The sequence below is a fragment of the Dermacentor albipictus genome, chromosome 7 (genome assembly GCF_038994185.2).
Source record: "Dermacentor albipictus isolate Rhodes 1998 colony chromosome 7, USDA_Dalb.pri_finalv2, whole genome shotgun sequence".
Taxonomy (NCBI): domain Eukaryota; kingdom Metazoa; phylum Arthropoda; class Arachnida; order Ixodida; family Ixodidae; genus Dermacentor; species Dermacentor albipictus.
The window spans coordinates 121,680,787-121,700,240 of record NC_091827.1 but is presented as its reverse complement, the minus strand read 5'-3'; the positions used below and the strand labels follow the sequence as shown (position 1 = coordinate 121,700,240).

The following is a 19,454-nucleotide window of genomic DNA, read 5'->3' as shown; positions in this document are numbered from 1 at the left end:
TCAACAACATCCATGTTTTAACACTGTTAACGATATGACCTGCACTACCCTTTTCCATAATCGCCCCTCTGTAAGAAAGCCTTTCTCGCTACGAGTGAGGGAGCTTAGTGAAGAAATGCACGTTCCACTCCTTGAGCTTCGCCTAATGCATCCAGCCAAGCTGCTACCTCCTTGGGAGTGGCAGCTCATACAATGTGATATATCTTTCGTGGAAGTGACAAAGCATGCTCCAGAGATTGAAATCAAGATGCATTTCCGGGAACTCCAGCACAAATACTCCTGCACGGAGTTCTACACCGACGCATCAAAGTCACACGACGGGGTGTCCTATGCAGCCGTCGGTCCATCCTTCTCGGAAACCGACGTACTGCACCCGGAAACTAGTATCTTTACGGCTGAGGCCTACGCACTGCTCTCGGCCGTAAAGCATATAAACAAATCACAACTCCCGAAATCAGTTATATATACGGACTCCCTCAGTGTTGTGAAGGCCTTGATGTCTTTCTGTAATCACAAAAATCCAGTATTCAATGAACTCTACTCCGCACTGTGCAAAGCATATATATCTAAGCAACATGTGATCATATGCTGGGTGCCTGGACATAGGGGCATCGAGGGAAACGTTCTAGCAGACCAGATGGCCACATCAATCTCATCGCATGCAGCTAACTCTACTGCTTCGGTCCCTGTCACAGACCTGAAGCCTTTCTTAAGAAGGAAACTACGAAACCACTGGCAACGCATGTGGGACGAAGAAATAAATAATAAACTGCATGTAATAAAGCCACAATTAGGTTTCTGGCCTCCTGTAACAAAATCCCGCAGGACAGATGTCCTATTCTGCCGTCTAAGAATAGGACACACTTTTGGCACACACAACTTCTTACTCACGGGAAACGAGCCACCAACCTGTGGTAGATGCGGGGAGAGGCTGACCGTCCTCCACGTCCTACTGGAGTGTCGGGAAGCCGAACCCGAAAGAAAAAAACACTTTCTCTTAGCATACAGGCACCACATCCCCCTTCATCCTGTTATGTTACTTGGTCCAGAACCACTCTTTGACACCAACGCCGTCTTAGGTTTTTTGGAAGATGTTGTGTTTCATGTTATTAGCCCCACACGTTCGTAGCACTTCCTCTCTTCAGAGGATGCTGCTGCGATAATTTGAATAAGCACATGCCTCTAAGCCCTTGTGGTTCAAGGGCTCTGGCGAGGCTGTAGTGCTGTAAGAAATTCAACGTCTCGCATATTTTAAACAATGCATCATTCTTTTACGATGGATTTTAATCTTCACAGTCTTGGTCATTATTCATCGCCATAATTTTATAGTACATAGATTTTACGCATTTACAGCGACCATTTTTAGGCCACTTTACAGCCAAGTCACATCTTCCATATTACATCATTAACACTACCACCAGTCATGGCGCTCTTTGGCCAAACCTGGCCCTTGCGCCACAAAACAGCACACATCATCATCTAAGAGGGCACCAGAAGCACACATACAATTCCATTTTCATGAACTTCAGGAGAAGTACTCCTGTATAGAATATTATACAGACGCTTCCAAGTCCTCTAAAGGGGTTTCCTACGCAGCTCTGGGACCTTCGTTTTCAGTATCCGGAGCACTAAATCCACACAGAAGTATATTTACAGCTGAAGCCTACGCTATACTCTCGGCTGTTCAAAACATAAGACTCACAAAACTTGCTAAGGCCATTGTATTTACAGATTCATTAAGCGTAGTCAGAGCCCTACTTAGACCAAGAAAATATAAAAACTCAGTTTTTAGTGAGCTGTACACTCTGTTGTGCTCCCTATATATGTGCACTCAAGTGATTGTGATATGCTGGGTACCTGGTCACAAAAGTATAAAAGGCAACGAAGCTGCTGACGAAAGCTCTGGGTCAGTAACTTTTAGCGATGCAGATTCAAATATCCCCATCCCTGCCACAGACCTAAAGCCTTTTCTACGCAGTAAATTGCGGAATCATTGGCAAGGCGAATGGGATAAACAAGCAATAAATAAGCTTCACATGATAAAACCAAAACTGGGGAACTGGATAAATGGGAAAATAGCAAGGTACAAGGAAGTACTCCTTTGCCGTTTAAGGATAGGCCACACATACGGAACCCACTCTCATCTCTTGACTGGGGACGATCCTCCAACTTGTGTTAAGTGCGGCAATAATCTCACTGTCCTCCATGCTCTTATTCAGTGCCCTGCATTAGAAACAGAGAGGAAAAAGTATTTCCCTGCTGCATATCGCGAGAATTTACCCCTTCACCCTGCATTTTTTCTTAGTGATGAACCTCTTTTTAATCTGCAAACAGTCTTAGAGTTTTTAGCCGAAACGGACACCCTGAAGATCATCTGGCCAGGCAACTTTTAAGCACACGACTAACAGCCCTGCTTTCAAGGGCTCTCTTGAAACTCTGTTGTCAGTGTTAAGTTTTATTGCATCATGTTTTAACGAAAGCCGATTGCCATAGCCCACACCACATCCTAGTCACCGTCATTATTTTAGCACCTATGTACTCTACTCCACTTACAGCGGAAGTTTTTAGGCCCTTTTACAGCCATATCTCATTTACCATGATGCGATCATTGTGCACCTCATCCACAACACATCGTAAACATTAACACCTGTCATGGCGCTCTTTGGCCAAACCTGGCCCTTGCGCCATAAAACACTACACATCATCATATAGATGGATGGCGGCTCACAATAAAGGCAATCATGTTGCTGTGGCAAGAAATCCAGCAATATTTCAATTTTAAATTCTTGCTGGCATGGCGGCTGAATCAGGACCCACTTGAGAATATGTTTGGGCTCATTCGGCAGCAGCATGGTTGCAATGAAATTCCAAATGTCTACCAGTTTTCTGTCGGACTCAGGCACATTGTTGTATCAAAGCTTTTCAGGCTTTCTGACAACAGCAATTGCGAGGAGGACAAGGGTGTTTTTTTAACTCGACTTAAGGCACTTTCACTGAGTAACCGTAGCAGCACGACTGAAAGGGTTCCTAGCTCCATGGGCTCTGCTATTACAGAACGGCTCTCTGAAAGCAGCGAAGATGCAAGCGAGGATGTGCTTGAGTCAAACATAGTTTACTATTTGTGTGGATATTTTATACACACATTCTTAAACAAAAGGCAGTGCACTTCGTGCCACGACCTCTTTAAGGAAAGCACCCAGGACCTCGCAAGGCCCCGTCAGTTATTTATGATGTTTAAGGCTGTTGAAATAAAGGGCAAAGCCCTCGGTCATTTAACTGCGCCAACTGTTGCAGCATACGACTATGTCGTGATGCCAGAGAACAAATTTACGAATGCAATAAATGCTATTGCACACCATCACGGTGTTACATGTGAATTGAATTCCTCTGTTGTGGCTGAGGAGACTGGCGATGCCCCATTTTGCAGTTCAGACTGCAAGCAGCAATTTCTGCAACTCTATATTCGCCTCCAGCTTCTTTGGCATTTGAGGTTTAAAAACCGCGAATTAAGCTTGTCAAGGGCACCCAAATCTGCTGCCAAAAGCAAACTGAAGAAGCTGCAGTAGGTAGCTGTCAGGGTATCTTGTAAGTTTAATGCTTGCTTGCGTTTTCGCTTCATTGACTCCTGGTTTTTGGTTTTCTTTCCTTAATCAGCTCCTTGGCTTGTCAAATTATTCCATTTGTGCAAAGTATAAAATATTTTTCTGTGTATGCAAGCTTTTTTCATTCCCCATTCTCGTTCGAGCTCGTCCTTCTTCCTCGTCCAAACATAAAGGTCGGCTAATTCTTTGCTCATCCTTAGCACCATTAACTGTCTGCCGACACAAGCGACTCCATGGTAATAATCTACAGGAGTATTTTCTAGTGTATGTTGCCATGTGCAGTCCCTCTCCTGAAATAGCTGATGTGGTATCAGCATATCTCTTGCATTAACTTTTGCACCGTGTGCCAGAGAGTGTTTTCTTTTTCTTTTTTGTTGAATGCAAGCTTTTTCATTTATTTATTTATTACCTAGTCTCATTCCTCTCCTTGCTCGATAGCATGGGTTTTTGCCAGGTACACTGATGCGATTTGATTGCAGAGTCTTGCTTCTCTGTTGTTTCTTGGGGTGTGGCGGCCTGGCCGGTCGTGTTGGGAAGCACATCTCTCGAGGTAAGCACCTGCTCCTGCTGTCCGCACAACGATGCAGACTCCTTCTTTGCACTCACCGCGATTGGTACTCCCCGTTGGTCCTTTCCTACTGCAACCGTGGGCAAATTATGTGGCCTTTCTCAGCTGTTATTTGGCATGAACGGAGACCAGCACAAGTGCATAGATGGTCTGAATTGTATGAAGTTGATAGCCACGTGGGTGGAAAGGCCTGCGAAAGGGGCTCCAAAAGTGGCTGCCGAAGGCGACGTCCACGAACCAAACAGACCCATTTCCATATCGAGAGAAAGTGATGCACCAAGTGTGAGCGACACATTAGTGGCCCCGAAAGAAAAAAGAAATGTGCAGGTTGGAAAGGAGGTAACGTTAAAATGCTGGTTGTACCCGTGTCACACGGGCGTTTGAAAGGCCTTCCAACCGATAGTCAGTTGACTCAAAGGTCAAGTTCGAGCTGCTACACGGGCGGTTTCGACGGCCGCCGAGTCAACAGTCTATCGAGTCAACGGAGCACCTTACAACTCTATCGAAATCTCGATGGCCTTTGAGCAACGGAAACGGAAACCGCGCGAACAGGCCCTCTCGTTCACAGTGTGCTCCAACTCACGGTTAGAAAGAACAAATCAAACCAAAATGCTCTAAAGATACTATATATGAGTGTTATCAATTATTCAATAAAGTATTTTCGCCACTTGATACGCGCGAACTACACACTCTCCACAACAGCGACGTGCAGCGACGCAAACGTTGCCGCAGTTTCGCTACTCAACAACTTAAAAACTAAACATATATGTAAGGCAATGTATAAACAATTGTTTTAATGTATAAACAAACATAAAAGAAATTATAGTGCTTTTAATGTTGTTTAACTTTTTGTGAAATGAAAACGAAAATAAAGATATGCAACGCCACGCCATTTGGCGAGAAACGCCGTAACCACTCAACGGCCTTTTAAACGTGCCGTGTAGCAGCGCGACAACTCCTTTGAGTCGATAGAGTTCTGGCGTTTCGAAGGCCGTCGACTGAAAGGTCTTCCAAATGTGCCCGTGTGACACGGGTATTAGTCTACGTCGTTTTTTTGGCTGGGGCAGCAGATGCCAGAGTAACTCGATTGCTTCATATTGCAAGTTGCTAAACGGTGACTGTCGGTGCAAACAGGCCGGACACACTGTCCAATCTGCCTGCACGGCCGGTGGTCGCTCGTTACCAGACCGCCACATGCAAAGCAGGCAAGCACTGCGCATAAGTCCGACAGCTGATTGTGCCATAAGCGACCCTTGTATGTGAATGCTCACCGTTTCCATGTGGATCGTAGCCAATGTATAATTTCTTATTTGAACCTTATGCAGTGAGTGATTGCAGAGTCTCATTTCGCTGTAGTCTCACTTGGTATATCGCCGTGTTGTGTCTCTCGGGAGCGGCGGCCTGGTCGGTTGTATTGGGAAGCACGTCTCTCGAGGTAAGCACCTGCTCCTGCAGTCCGCAAAACGACGCAGACTCCCTGTTTACATGCACCGCTATTGGTGCACCCCGTTCGTCCTTTCCTACTGCAGCCTTGGGCAAATTATGTGGCCTTCCTCGGCCGTGATTTGGCATGAACGGAGACCAGCACAAGTGCATATATGGTCTGAATTGTATAAAGTTGATAGCCACGTGGATGGAAAGGCCCGCAAAAGTGGCTGCCCAAGGCCACGCCCACGAATCGCAGACCCATGTCCATATTAAGAGAAAGTGGGGCACCAAGTGTGAGCCCCCTAAAGAAAGACGGGCAGGTTGGAAAGGAGGGAACGTTAAAATGCGAGGTGGTACATGTCGCTGTGTTGGCCGCTGCAGCAGATGCTCGAGACCCTCGATTGCCTCGTAATGCAAGTTGCTAATGTTCAGCGACGACTGCCGGTGCAAACAGGTGGGACACTGTCCAATCTGCTTACGCTGCTGGTTGACGCTTATTACCAGGCCGTCATGCGCAACGCCGAAAGTGAGCAGTTTACGAGTTCGCAGTAATGGTTTCAGCGTATATCGATATGCAAATTTTATTTCTGCTCTTGTACGAGAAGGTGCACTACTTGTCTTCTGCCAATAATGTCTCATGTCCTGTTCACTCACTTGTGGCTTGTTTGTATGGGCGTCAGTAGAGGCTCATTGGTCTCCTGGCAATTAGAACGCACCAGCTACGCAGCAGTCAAGGCATTGAAGCAAGCAGCAAAGCCAGGAGGACGAGCACGGCGCATACAGGCGCACGCTACCGCTAAAAAAGCGGTCATATTGAATTTTGCTCTTAAAAAAACGAATTTCCGCTTCCTGTGTGAGCAGCGCCATCTGTCGGGCCCACCGCTAAGTTCCATGCGTTGCCGCTTCTTATTTTCGTACCACTGTGAAAGCTACAGTTTCCCTTCTCTAAAGTTGTTCTTTATTCTATGGGGAGCATTCAGCGGCTGCTTGCGACGCGTGGTTGCCTCCTCGTCGTCGCTCTCCGTTTCATGAGCTCGTTTTCTGCAGCTCGACACGTCCATGTCCTCGTCGTCAGAGGAAGGGAGCGGGACTGAAGCATGGGGCTCCTCGCTTGCTGGGAAACCCTCCGCGGGAGGCTCCGAGGCTACCTCGGGGTCTGACGGCTCCGTGGTGTCTCCTGGGGCATCCTTAGGCTGTGAGGAAAGCACGGGTGGAGCAGTGGTGGTGGTGGCCCGTTGACGAAGCCATTCGCCAAGCATTCGCCAATCCCGGCTGCCCGGTGAGGATGAGGGAGACGAAGAGGAGGAGGAGGACGACGATGACGTCGCCTCGCTTTCTGGGAGGCTTTGTCCGCTGGCCGTGACTTTATCCGAACGCCCCGGCTGCTCGAGAAGTGGGGAGTAGCGGAGGGGGGTCTTCAGGAGGCCCCGAAGCTTTGTGTGTTCCCCAGTGGCTGGCGAGCTTCGGCTGGAATTTGCACGTGGCAAGGCCGCAGGGGGGGATGCCGCTTCTGCTGGAATGGCCGTCTTGCGGCGCTTGGTTTTGCGAGCGGCTGGAGAGGTGGCAGTTCCAGTGCGTGGATGTCACCCTGCATGGTTTGAGCCACGCTTTTTGGTGCGGGCAACTCGCTTGCGTTTGATGGTCGCAGGCTGCATTGAGGGACCATTATCCTTGGGGCGCCGGGGCTCTGTCACGAGCTGCGGGATTGCATTGAATAGGAACTCCATGTTCCTCGAGCGGCCAGGAGTGCTGCTGGGCGCGAAGAACAAGTCCTCTTCTGCTGCAGGGTCACCCATTAAGGGTGCGCGAACATGGCAGCGAGCGCACCTGACTACTTAAATTAATAAAATAAAACTAATGAAAAGAAATAAGTATCAGAAATATACTAGAAAGCGGACGGACCGTTGTCAGATGGGAAGAGGACTTGGCACCTTTGAAGGCGCCGCGTCCATGAGCGTTGATGTACTCATCAACCCAGCATTATCCGATACATTGACCCCGGTTCTCCCCCTCAACCCTGGCTGACTGGGTGGGGGGACTTGGTTCGGGCCAACGGTCCTTCCCGGACAAGGGGGCTGTTGTGGTGCAGCAACACAGAGTTACCGCACTCAACACCCAGACAGCCATGTCGGTCTTACAGGACTCAAGCCTGACTGACCCTCGGACTGTCTCGGCGCAAAAGAGGCCAAGGTGGACGGAGCTCCTAAGGTGACCTCGGTCGGCTGTCAGAGGCCAACTCCCCCGCGTGAAGAGGGTTCCGCCGTACACACGCATGCAGTGGCGAAAACGCCAGGACGGAGACTTCCGTGTTTACGAGCGGCGCGGCATTGTCTGTTGCAGACGAGGCGGGGGCGAGGAGCGGGGGAAGCCGCCGCGCGCGGTGGCAGAGAGTCACGCACGCGCAGTGGCGTCGCTAGCAGACGACGCTCCCATGTGTTGTTCCGTGGGGCGCGTTTGAGCAAAGCCACCTAGAAAAAAAATACATTTTTTTCTAGGTGGCTTTGGTTTGAGCGAGTCGCCCGCGTTTGCGGAGGAATCGGTTGCCACGTACCCCACAAGACGCGGTGATTCACGATCGCTAGATGCGTTGATGGACAGCTCGTTTTCTTCTGCTGCCGTGCCTGCAGCGTTGCAGGGGGTCGACGAGACATGTTGGTCGTAGCGAGCGTGCCCATCGTGACATTCTGTAGCGGGACTGACTGCGGGTGGGGTTGCGCTCTCGGAGCAGGGTTCAGAAGTCACTGGGGATGATGTGCCGTCACTGGGCCATTCAAGAAAAATATAAAAACTACACGGAGTTTTACACTGACGCCTCTAAAACACAAGAATACGTAGGTGTCGCCATCGTAACGAAAAATTGGCAAAATAGCACTCGGATAAATAATTTTTCTTCAGTGTTAACCGCCGAAGTTGTTGCAATATGGGCGGCAGTAAAAAAAATTACCAGCGACAAGCAGATGAATGCTATCACATATACCGATTCGTTAGGCGCACTCAGATCTCTAAACCTTAACTCCGCGTCTGAACCCCTAATTGGTGATATCCTAAACATGTTGGCCTATAATGAATATGGACGAACCTTACGATTCTGCTGGGTCCCAAGCCATGTCGGGATACCAGGGAATGAAGCAGCAGATGCGCATTCACGGCAGCGCACATAGGTATAACACACACAACACTTCCATACAAAGACAGTATCCGAGCGATTCATAAGGCACTGACATCAAAGTGGCAACTAGAATGGGACTCATGCATAAATAACAAGTTACACTCAATAAAAACCCTGCTTAGAGAATCGAAGTCGTGCAGCCACCAGCAACGCTTCTATAAGGTGATCCTATGTAGACTTCGAATCGGGCATACCCATCTGACACACAATTTCCTGCTTCAAAACAAAAACCCGCCAACTTGCGAGAAGTGCCATGAACCACTCACCATAATGCACATTATTATGACATGTCGATATATTGAAACACAGAGACAAAGGCTTTTACAGAATCTCTACAACTTACACATACCTTTACACCCCGCATCAACACTTGGAGATGAACCGCTAGTGCCCTTCACTGACTTGTTCGGCTTTTTAAAAGAAACTGTTTTTTTACACAAACTCTAAAGTATCGCAGCTTCCACTGCTTTAAGATTTGAATTCTTAATATCTTGTGGCTGGCGCAGCATGGCCATAGTCACTTTTGCGCCATTAAACCCGAATTAACTCAGTAGAATTTACCTTTCTAAAATGCAAGAGCTTATTCGAATTAGTCCAGCAGTTGTCTAATGAGAAAAGTTCGGAGATGTAAGAGTGTACCCAAAGTTAAACCTTCCTATTAAACGCATGTATAGACCGTTTTTTCGTAGGCGCCGCCATATTGTGAACGCAGTGGCGCCGCCTATAAGCAGCGCCATGCTGGCTTGGGTGAAAGCGGTCTTTTGAATGGCAGGTATACGCTCGGCGGTAGGTTCTGGCGTTTGTTTTCGCGGTCGTGCGGTCTGTTTAGTATGACGTGCGTCTTCTAAGTGGTAAACGGTTCTGTGAAACGTGCTGAAGTGGTTTAAGGCGTCATGGACAAAATTTCTACTGGCGTTGAGGTGGACGGAACACGCAGCGTGATGTGTGCGCGCATATTTGAGCCTACAATCAGCTTCGGAGATCAGTTGTGTATTTCTGAATGTTCCAATCACTCATGTGACTTTATTTCAGTATTATCATCTATTTCTAAGCTGCGGTTTATGAGCCATGAAACATACGCGGCGATCGTAACAGCGTGGGTACCATTCTGCTACGCTAGGAGTTGTTCTGTTATACTTTGACAAGCGTTCAAACTGTTCGCTGCAGTTTACATTGCGTGACTACTTGGTTGGATGGGCGAGGTTTCCACCCATGAATAACATAGTTTTGGCTAGTAATAGCAGCATACCTTACAGTCTGAATTAAGCTTCTCCAGCAAAGCGACCATTTACGAACTGCGCGAGCGTCCTAAGCAGTAGTAGGTGCTGGATTACAGATATATTTGTTCTATATAGCGCATGGTCCAAGCATACGGCATCAGCGGTTATATATTTATAAACGTTGTGCGGCGTTAGACCGTTTTCTCTTGCTTTTTAGAGAAAGAGGATGATAACCGAGTTTTTTTTCAGTTGTGTTCGTTCGGTTCTCTACGACGCGCACACACATATTACGGAAATTTTGCGCTCAAAAATAGCCATCGCATTCTTTTTATGCGAACCCTCTCATATATTATGGCTGTATACAGGCCGAAAAGGCAATGCCGAAGTACACAGCTTATATATGTATTGTGCTGGCTCACCAACCGCAGTGATCGCTGTGTTGAGTAGCGCCATGGGCCTTATGCAGCAAGGCTAGCGTAGACATATGGTAATTTCAAGCATACTAGACTTGAAATGTGTCAGAACGATGCCAGTGCATCACAAATATTTGATAGCGCCTGCCGCTCAGATGTTTCGTGGTTGCCTTAGGTTGGCCGTGCACGGGCATGCGCTCTTGTGTTTTATGTTTTACTCCCTACGCCAATCGATCAGACAGTGAGCTGATTTACCATTTAATGCTGGTTATACAGAGACGCCGGTTTTCTTTGTTGAATTAAAATCGATATAAGCAAAATAGTACACAACACATACACGCACCGCGTCTGATTATGCGCGCCATATTTTCGCGCCCCCAAGACATATTTCTACCTAACATAACTCACAAGTTAACCTCGGTAGCGACCATTATATCATTACCATCACACTACAATTCAAACACAAACCCTTTGCACCCAAACGCCTCAGCCTTACCAATTGGGACAATTTTCGAGAGGCCCGCCAGATATCAGCTCCCACAAACATTCAAGACATTTCAGAATGGGTTCAGCAACTACACTCAGACGCACAGACGCACACTACCACTCTGCCCCCCGAAACCGCTCTCACTACGGTTGATTCCAAGCTTCTACACATGTGGGAAGCCAAAGAGTCTCTTCTCAAACGGTGGAAGAGGCAACGGTTCAACCGAAAATTAAGACTCAGAATTGCCAAATTAGACCTTCAGATCCAGGAGTACGCCACACAACTGGCCTGCCAGCAGTGGGGCCAGGTATGTGAAAGCATGCATGACAACCTCGATAACAAGCGCACATGGCAACTCTTGCGACACTTATTAGACCCTACCACATCGCGCACGCGCCACAACCATAGCATAAACAAACTGTTACATGCACACAAAAACAATCTCAATGGATTCTTCGACGACCTCCGCCATAAACATCTGCCCCCCGCTCAGAAGTATGACATGCCAAAATATACTGGCGAACCCAACGAGCTGCTTAGCGCCGCTATCACGGAAGCAGAGGTTCGCCATGCCCTCGCCACCCTGCGCACAATGTCAGCTTCAGGCCCCGACCTTATTACCAATAAAATACTCCGCAATCTAGACGACAACTCTGTCACAGCCATCACGGCGTACTTCAATCACTGCTTTGACACAGGCACCCTCCCTAGTTCGTGGAAAGATGCCAGGGTAATTTTTATCCCAAAGCCAAACAAACCACTCAACATTTCTAATCTCAGGCCTATATCACTAACCTCTTGTCTAGGTAAAACACTCGAACACGTCATCCTCAACCGACTTAGTAAATACATGGAGGACAACAATCTTTATCCATCAGAAATGGTAGGTTTTCGAAAATCTCTCTCATGCCAAGATATAATGCTTCGAATGAAGCATGACATCATTACACCTAATAGCAGTCTAGATACGCAAGCAATTCTCAGTCTGGACCTCCATGGAGCTTTCAATAACGTTTCACATTCCGCCATCCTCCGAGAGCTTAATCTCATTGGGGTTGGCGGAAAGACATATGACTACATATGTACCTTCCTATCCAACCGTACCGCAACGATACACGTAGGCACAGAGCAATCCCTTTCATACGCTTTAGGTAGCTACGGCACGCCCCAAGGCTCAGTGCTGTCCCCTTTTCTTTTTAATCTTTCTATGATGCCGATGGCGCAAGCATTGCGGTCTATTCCCGATCTCAAGTTTTCACTCTACGCCGATGACATCACTCTTTGGATGACTGGCGGTTCCGATGGAGAAATTCAAGACACTCTACAGGCCGCAGCAGACGCCGTCGTGGCTCATGCCGGGGCTATGAATCTCACATGCTCCCCTCAAAAATCTGAGCTGCTACTTCTGCCATCGCACCGGGGGTCCGGAAAACACATGTCTAGCATAGAGGTCTTCCTAAACCACATCCCCGTTACTAGAGTGGACAGGCTCCGGGTGCTCGGCTTACACATTCAAAGCAACCGGCTCAACACATATACTCTACATACACTCCACACTACAGTCGATCACACCCTGCGCCTTCTAGGGCGAGTCTCCAATAAACATGGCGGATTAAAGGAGGCCGAACTTCTCCGCTTGATTTAGGCCTTCGTTATCAGTAAGATTACATTCGCAACACCATATCTACATTTCCTTAAATCAGAATCAGATAAGATCGACACTCTTTTACGCAAAATATATAAATTCGCTCTGGGAGTCCCCATACGTACCTCCACTGATAGGCTAATGCTTACTGGAACTTTCAACACACTTACTGAACTCACAGAAGCCCACCTCACATCCCAATATAGCAGACTTTCTAACACTGCAACAGGTCGACACATTCTACAAACCCTTTCTATCACTTCGGCACCCATCATCAAGACTAAATACACCATTCCACATCACATACACGAGAACCTCTGCATCCCCCCACTTCCTAAAAACATGCACCCTGTGCATCACAAACAGCACAGGAGGCAACGAGCAAAGGCTCTCCAAAAACAATTCTCCACCTCTAAAGACGTGCTCTATGTTGATGCCGCCGAATATGGGAGCAGAAATCATTACGCAATATCAGTCATTAACTCTCACGGCCAGGTTGCTGCGGCCGCTTCCATTCCTGGCTCTTCCTCGGAGGAGGCGGAGGAAGCGGCCATAGCCCTGGCCCTCACAATTCCAAATTCATCAGTTATTGTTAGCGACTCCAAAGCAGCCATACATAACTTCGGAGCGGGTAGGGTCTCTAAGCCAGCCCTTTCTCTCCTCTTGGCCCATCCTTTCCATCAAACCGTGGCATTAATCTGGACTCCCGCGCATGCGGGCCTTGCCGGAAACGAGGCGGCTCATGCCAGTGCCCGAGGATTTACTGTCCGGGCTCAGGCATCAGATGTGTCGGACCTCGCCACGGAGGAGGCACCGTTTACAGCGCGGGATCGACTTATTACTTACCACGACATCTGCACCCACTACCGATTAGACCGCTTAACCTTTCCGCCACTCATGGGCAAATCCCCGCGTAGGTGTGAAGTTCTGTGGCGACAGCTGCAGACTCGCACCTTTCCGTCCCCTTACCTCCTCCACCGCATTCATCCCGCCATTTACCTTTCTCCCTCTTGTAAATTCTGTGTCTCTCCCAAAGCAGACTTAAACCACATCATGTGGGGGTGCCCTAAGCACCCCCTTCCCCCTTTCCTCAAGCAATTAATATGTAGTGAGGAGCAGTGGGAGGCTGCCTTGCGCAGCTCCAGGCCCGATCTTCAGGAGGCCATCCTGGAGTGGGCTGAGAGGATAAAGGAGGCCTACTTCAAGTAGTTCCTCCCCCACCCTCTATTCCATTGTCCCCTTCCCTTTAAAGAGGGATAAATAAAGTTTTTCATCATACCTACAGTATAGTTACTGATGCACCGAAAGGCTTCCCTGACGACCTTATATGAACGAACATGGCGTAAACTTCACAAAGTAAGATCTAAAACATCTCGAAATCGTTCCGCAGCACGCGACAGCAATACTTTCAAGCAGCGCCACGCCGCATCGCCCAAGCCAGAGAGGAGGAAAGGCTCTCCGCGCGCCCTATCCTCCTCGCCCGATGAAACGGTCTATATGTGGCACTCGTCCAAGCACAAACATCTTCCAATAGCCACAAAACTTGGTTGTCCATAGGATTAGCACCATGCGTATCTAGCTAGACAAAATTATACACAAGTATTTGGCTTTCCCTATAATCCTGCAAATTCCTGAGTAAGTAAAACAAAAAGCTGTACAGTACACAAGTAGAGGTTAACTGTCATATTCCGAGTTCCTGCGAGTACAATTTTGCGAGATTTGGCACATCTTTAAAATGTCACTGGGTTTACTGCTATGATAATTAGAAATGGCACTGTAGGGCATAATACCTCACGTTTTATTGAAAAATTGGTTGACAACACTAGAGGCTTACAAAACAGTGAAATTGCTGAAAATATCCTACTGCAGGGTAATTGCCCCTACGGTTGGCAACAATTTTGCACACGCGTGTTGGTATGTTACCATCTGTCCAGAAATATTACGTACCATAGCTTCATCCTCTTTCACTATGGCCACAGTGAAGTGGCCTCGCCTCGCCTCGCCTTGGAGGATATAATTTTCCAACGCTGCTCTCCATCCCGAGTGAGTGCTTGGTGCCGTGCAGCATTCTCATTGAAGTGGAGCACAGCAAGCCTCGTCCTAATAAATGAGAAGTTTGAATTATACCCTCGTCTTATTTCTTAGATGTCGAAAAACAATTACCTCTCTTGCATTCGGTCCGCTGAGAAGGCGTTTGACTTTCGAGCAAACCGATTGAGCATGCTGTGGAAGGACTCCAACGAGAATGTTTGCACCTCGGGTGAGAGCCGGCGCATGTCATTCACTAATCTCGTGTTGTCCACAATGCTCTTAAGACGAATAAATGCAGGCGATGCTGAAACAGACGTAAGATATTAAACATATTTTCAGCTTTTCATCTCAAGATGTGATGTCTACACTGTAAGAAATGCTCTGTAGGGCACGAATAAATTTACAATAGTGCTTACTTGGCTTCAACCATTCCCTATCTTCAAGGGAGTCATGGAGGCATTTTTTGTAGGGTCCATCGTGGCCATCGTGTTTGTTGCACACATGGTTGAGGAGGCTTCTACACATGCTAACATCAAGTTCTTCATAACCTTGGCTCATGGCAGCCACCCAGTCGAGGTGGTTTAGGATACCCTGGAACCATGGTCTGATAACTTCATGTTTGCAACTAGCAGCCAGGAGCTTTTTTTTCAGACCTAGAATATGTGACGAAGGCTTGTGATTAGATGGTTTATTTACTGACACTTGTCGAAACGCAAGGGCTGTTGCGTAAGTAAGATGGTTGTTACTAATCAAGTAGCAGTGTCAGATGCTGTATTGTGTGGTCTGGACCTGGACCATAAAATAGAATCTTTATGCAAATTTATTATCTTTCTGAGAAGCTAACACACATTCCTGTATGTCACCTGTCCTTTGAGTATACACATATTTTCAAAGATTGGTTGTGATAGACAGTGTTCAGCCTTCTGAGATGCAATTTTGCAACAGAGAGGCATAATTTGCGCGATAAATCGCAAGGAACAGGTAGGCAATAAAAAAAGGTTGAGTATTTTTAATTAATCACTTCACATCACTTTTTGCAATTGAGCAATTGAAGCAGAGCGAAAGTGAAGTCATGGTTGCTAAATGGAAATCTTGAGACGACACTCCCTTTTAAGATATGTAGCCTCAAGGTGTGCCAAGAAATACATTAGTGTTCCAGCTAGCAGTTCCTTCAAAGCGTGTGTCATACAGTTCGGGATTGCTTAAGCCACAACACCAATGCATATTTCAGAGTATTATGTGTACAATGTCACAGAAATGGCATTGCTCTTAGGATGAAGTTAGGCAGACATCTAGGCATTGCGATCAAACAAGCAAAAAATGTCTGCCTCGTCACGTAATCCTCCTGAATTTGCCGAATTGCGGCACATGCAATTCTTGTGGATGTAATTACTTTAAAAATTTGCCTAAAATTTGTATGTGTGCTTACCTTCAGCAACATGCCAAGCATCAAACCAGTGCTTTATGTCTGGCCTTTCCACACGGCAGTATCGGGTGGCACACGGATGCCGGTCTGTGAAAAGATTGAGGCTTAGTAAGCAAGGAGGTTACATAAAACTTCTAGAGTAGCAGTCCCTCACGTGAGTGAGTGAAGCTGCCGCGGTCATATTGCTAGAGGCAAAAGAGTGCGCATCTCCAGCATAGGTGGCTGCGAAATATGTGCAGGAGTCAGTTTCACCTACAGTACCGCAATAAAATAAGAGAAGAAACATCTTTCAGATGTAAACCACTTTGAAATTAGGTGTCGTGAAAAAACAAAGTTTCTGCATCCAGCTCTTGCTGCAGGCTTTTATAGAAGCAACCAGCAAGGTGCTTTTCTGTGTTGAATTACGAATAGTCTTTAATGTGATGCGACTGCTCAATAGTCACCCATGAATATCTGCTGTTTGGCAAGGAACATTCTCGGCCACCTTTTGTAAAGACCTAATACACTTTTCACTAGCAACTACTGACTATAGAACTTGTGAAGACAAGTTATTTTGGCACTAACATTCTTTATAGCGTCAAACTGTGATCAGTCATGTTTTTTAACCACTGGATGACATGTAAACAAAAGGTGCGAGGCAGTTGTGATAGAGATCAATTGACACCCACAACAGCAGCTTCCTTGCCGTAGTCACCCGCCCGTGTCACTAAAGAATGCTGCCATGCACACCGTTTCCTATTTCAGTACTAGCAAATCTACTCTTAGCTCATTTCGTGTCGCTGTTCACAGCTAGCGCCACCAACCCTTGCGATAAGCCTCTTATCTCTTTCACAGCGAGTGTGGTGGAGTGTTATAAAAATTAATGCTTTTTATCATTCCTAGCAGTGCTACAAATAATTTGACCCTGCAATAAGGAAGATATTGAAACTTAAGGGGCAGGGGAGGTTGCTATTTTGGACCTTCACAATATACCTAGCCGGGCATCTGTCCTCAAGTTGATTACAACAATGTTATCAAGATGCTCTAGTACACACAGCAGCACTGCTTACGGTTTCATATTGCATAAGAAAAAATAAAGAACACAAACTCTGTATGGTACCTGTTGGCAAGTTCTTTTTTTTCATGCAAGCACTGTTAGGCACTTCGGGTGAGTGCATAAATGAAGCAGACGGTTTCGTAAGAATTCACACAATATGCTTACTAATAGCAGTACTATGGTTTACCTCTCCAACTTGCACTTGTTCTGTGTGCAAAATGCAGCCATGCTGCATAGAAAGCAGACTGCATGTAATGTACTTGGCACTGTAGCCTGGAGAGTCACATCGCCCGTCACCTGCCAGGTCGACTTGCAAGCCAGCAAGCTCATTGGCCACATCAGCTTGCTTACGGTGGAAAAGCTGCAAAACCAAGTGCATAACACACAATTTCTTGTACTGTTTCACAATATAAGAGGTAGTACATTTTACAACTAGAAGCGCCAAATGCATCGCAACAAAACTGCTACAGTTTTTGTACCCCAACAGCTTCCTAATGTACTCTGGCTCCATTCAGTTGTGGCCATGTGCGAGTCACTACACTGCAAATTTTTTTACACCCTTAACGGTGTTTTCTTGTTGCACGGGTAACACCCCTACCGTTAGGGCCTTACAAAAACTTAGAGGACGACAACGGACCTCTAACTAGGCGCGCGATGACAAAACACGTAGTTGAAAACGATGTAATCATTCGACAGCCTTGGGCGTACAGAAATATCCGACAGGAGAATTTCACAGGGAGAGATATGAAAATCTTCTGTCGGTTATTTCTGTGCGCCCAAGGCTGTCAGGATGCCTACATCGTTTTCAACTACGTCTTTTGTCATCGTGCGCCTAGTTAGAGGTCCGTTGTCGTCCTCTATAAGTTTTTGTAAGGCCCTAACGGTAGGGGTGTTAGCCGTGCAACAAGAAAACACTGTTAAGGTGTAAACATTTTTACAGTGTACGAGCTAGAAAATGCAGTATGCTAAAAATGTTCGCTGTCAATCAAATAAAACACACAAATTGTTTAGAAAATTCAACACCATGTACCAGAGTTAGATGTTAGAATAAATTAGATGGGCCAGCTGGTTACAAAAATTATGCAGCATGATGTTTTGGTCCAACTTTAGATGGCCAGTTGAGATACACAGGGATAACGCCAGTATTGGTCCTCAGTATCCTGTGTTGGGCCATCTAAATTTGCACAGCGAGATCACGTTCTGTAATATCAGACTTGCTAGTCATGGAACCGCTGTTGATTGTGCATTAGCTTGCTGGAGCAATATTCTAGAAGCATGCATAAATCATGCTCTGGTTCTTTGTAAATGTGGTCAAGTAAGTGAACCTCATTTATGGCAGGCAGCAAGTAGGCCCTCTGGTAGTTGTAGAAGGTCCGTTCTGTGATGGTCTGCATGCCAATAGAATTTAGGCACCGCATTGTCGCAGCCACTGCACAGCCAGAAAATAGAACTCCTGCTGCTGAAAGAATGTTTCCAGCTCCACTCCCACGCACAAGTGGCTGGCTCCTCCACTGGAGCAAGTGTTCTTTGTCACACCTGCCCTCCACTATGAGCAAAGTGCCCACAACCCTGGAACTGATGTCGCCTATAGCGTGGCCACCGACTTCGCAGGTGGTGAGCAATTCCCTTAGGCAGCTCTCAAAGACAATGAACCTCCGTTCAGTATGCAAGGGTTCTTCTATCTGTGTGGTGACTTCTGAACACTCGTGGTGAGCACTGCAAGCGAAAGGCATCGCAAAACATTTCAATACTTGTGCGTTCATGCCTATTTGGTATTGTACAACACACGGTGGTACCAGTTATCTTGCGGCCATTTTGCTCATTGTAAGATATGCAATCTAAAACCTGTCACTATTAATCCTCCTATTTATGAAATAGAGCATAGTTGCAGGCTTCTCTAGAGAATTCTGCTGCATTTCTACACGTATAGTAATTTTCACTCCTATAGCACTAAGTTGTACTCACCCTAGCCCATTGTATCAGAGCTTGTGTCGTGCCTCTTTGAGAGCTATGAAGGGTAGACCAATGAAGTCTTGGGTATGTTGGTAGTTCACGTTGGGTGTGTTGGTACTTCTCGCACCTGCAAGAAATACTTGCTCATTAAGCTATCTGAAGGCTGTCATAAAATTATGATTCTGATGTTTGCTTTCCATTTAACATTTTTGCTTGCTTGCGTTACTTTTGGAGTTAGCATGTTTGTAAAGTTCCTGATTTTTACCGATGTGCTCTCGCACTAGCCCGCTTGTTTTGCTATTGTTTCTAGAATAATTAGATTTGTTCACTAAATATGTAGAGCCTTTCGTATAGTTTGTCCTTACATTTACTTCATGCAGTTAGCATTCAGGGGACACTTCATGCACTGTTATGCAGAATTGTGAGAGATTAACTTATTTTGTCATGAGTCTGCTGTAGTTTAATGCACATCATAC

General features: G+C 46.7%; 1 protein-coding gene across 1 annotated transcript; it reads right to left on the bottom strand.

The window, feature by feature from the left end:
* Positions 1–14,499: 14,499 nt before the first annotated feature.
* LOC139047922 (uncharacterized) lies at positions 14,500–18,419 on the bottom strand. Its single transcript, XM_070522098.1, has 6 exons — positions 18,351–18,419; positions 17,203–17,386; positions 15,993–16,076; positions 14,980–15,216; positions 14,696–14,867; positions 14,500–14,632 (listed from the first exon to the last, which is right to left on the bottom strand). Exons 1-6 carry the CDS (start codon positions 18,417–18,419, stop codon positions 14,500–14,502), a joined length of 879 nt encoding a protein of 292 aa, XP_070378199.1.
* Between the last annotated feature and the right edge of the window lie 1,035 nt (positions 18,420–19,454).

Bases quoted from the DNA above. Each gene is read 5' to 3' on its own strand.
- LOC139047922 (XM_070522098.1), bottom strand. From the start codon at position 18,419: ATGCAGACCATCACAGAACGGACCTTCTACAACTACCAGAGGGCCTAC. The intron at 15,217-15,992 runs GTAAGCACACAT...CACATATTCTAG, and splicing joins TGCTTGGCATGTTGCTGAAG to GTCTGAAAAAAAAGCTCCTG. The intron at 14,633-14,695 runs GTAATTGTTTTT...CTCATTTATTAG, and splicing joins GCGGACCGAATGCAAGAGAG to GACGAGGCTTGCTGTGCTCC.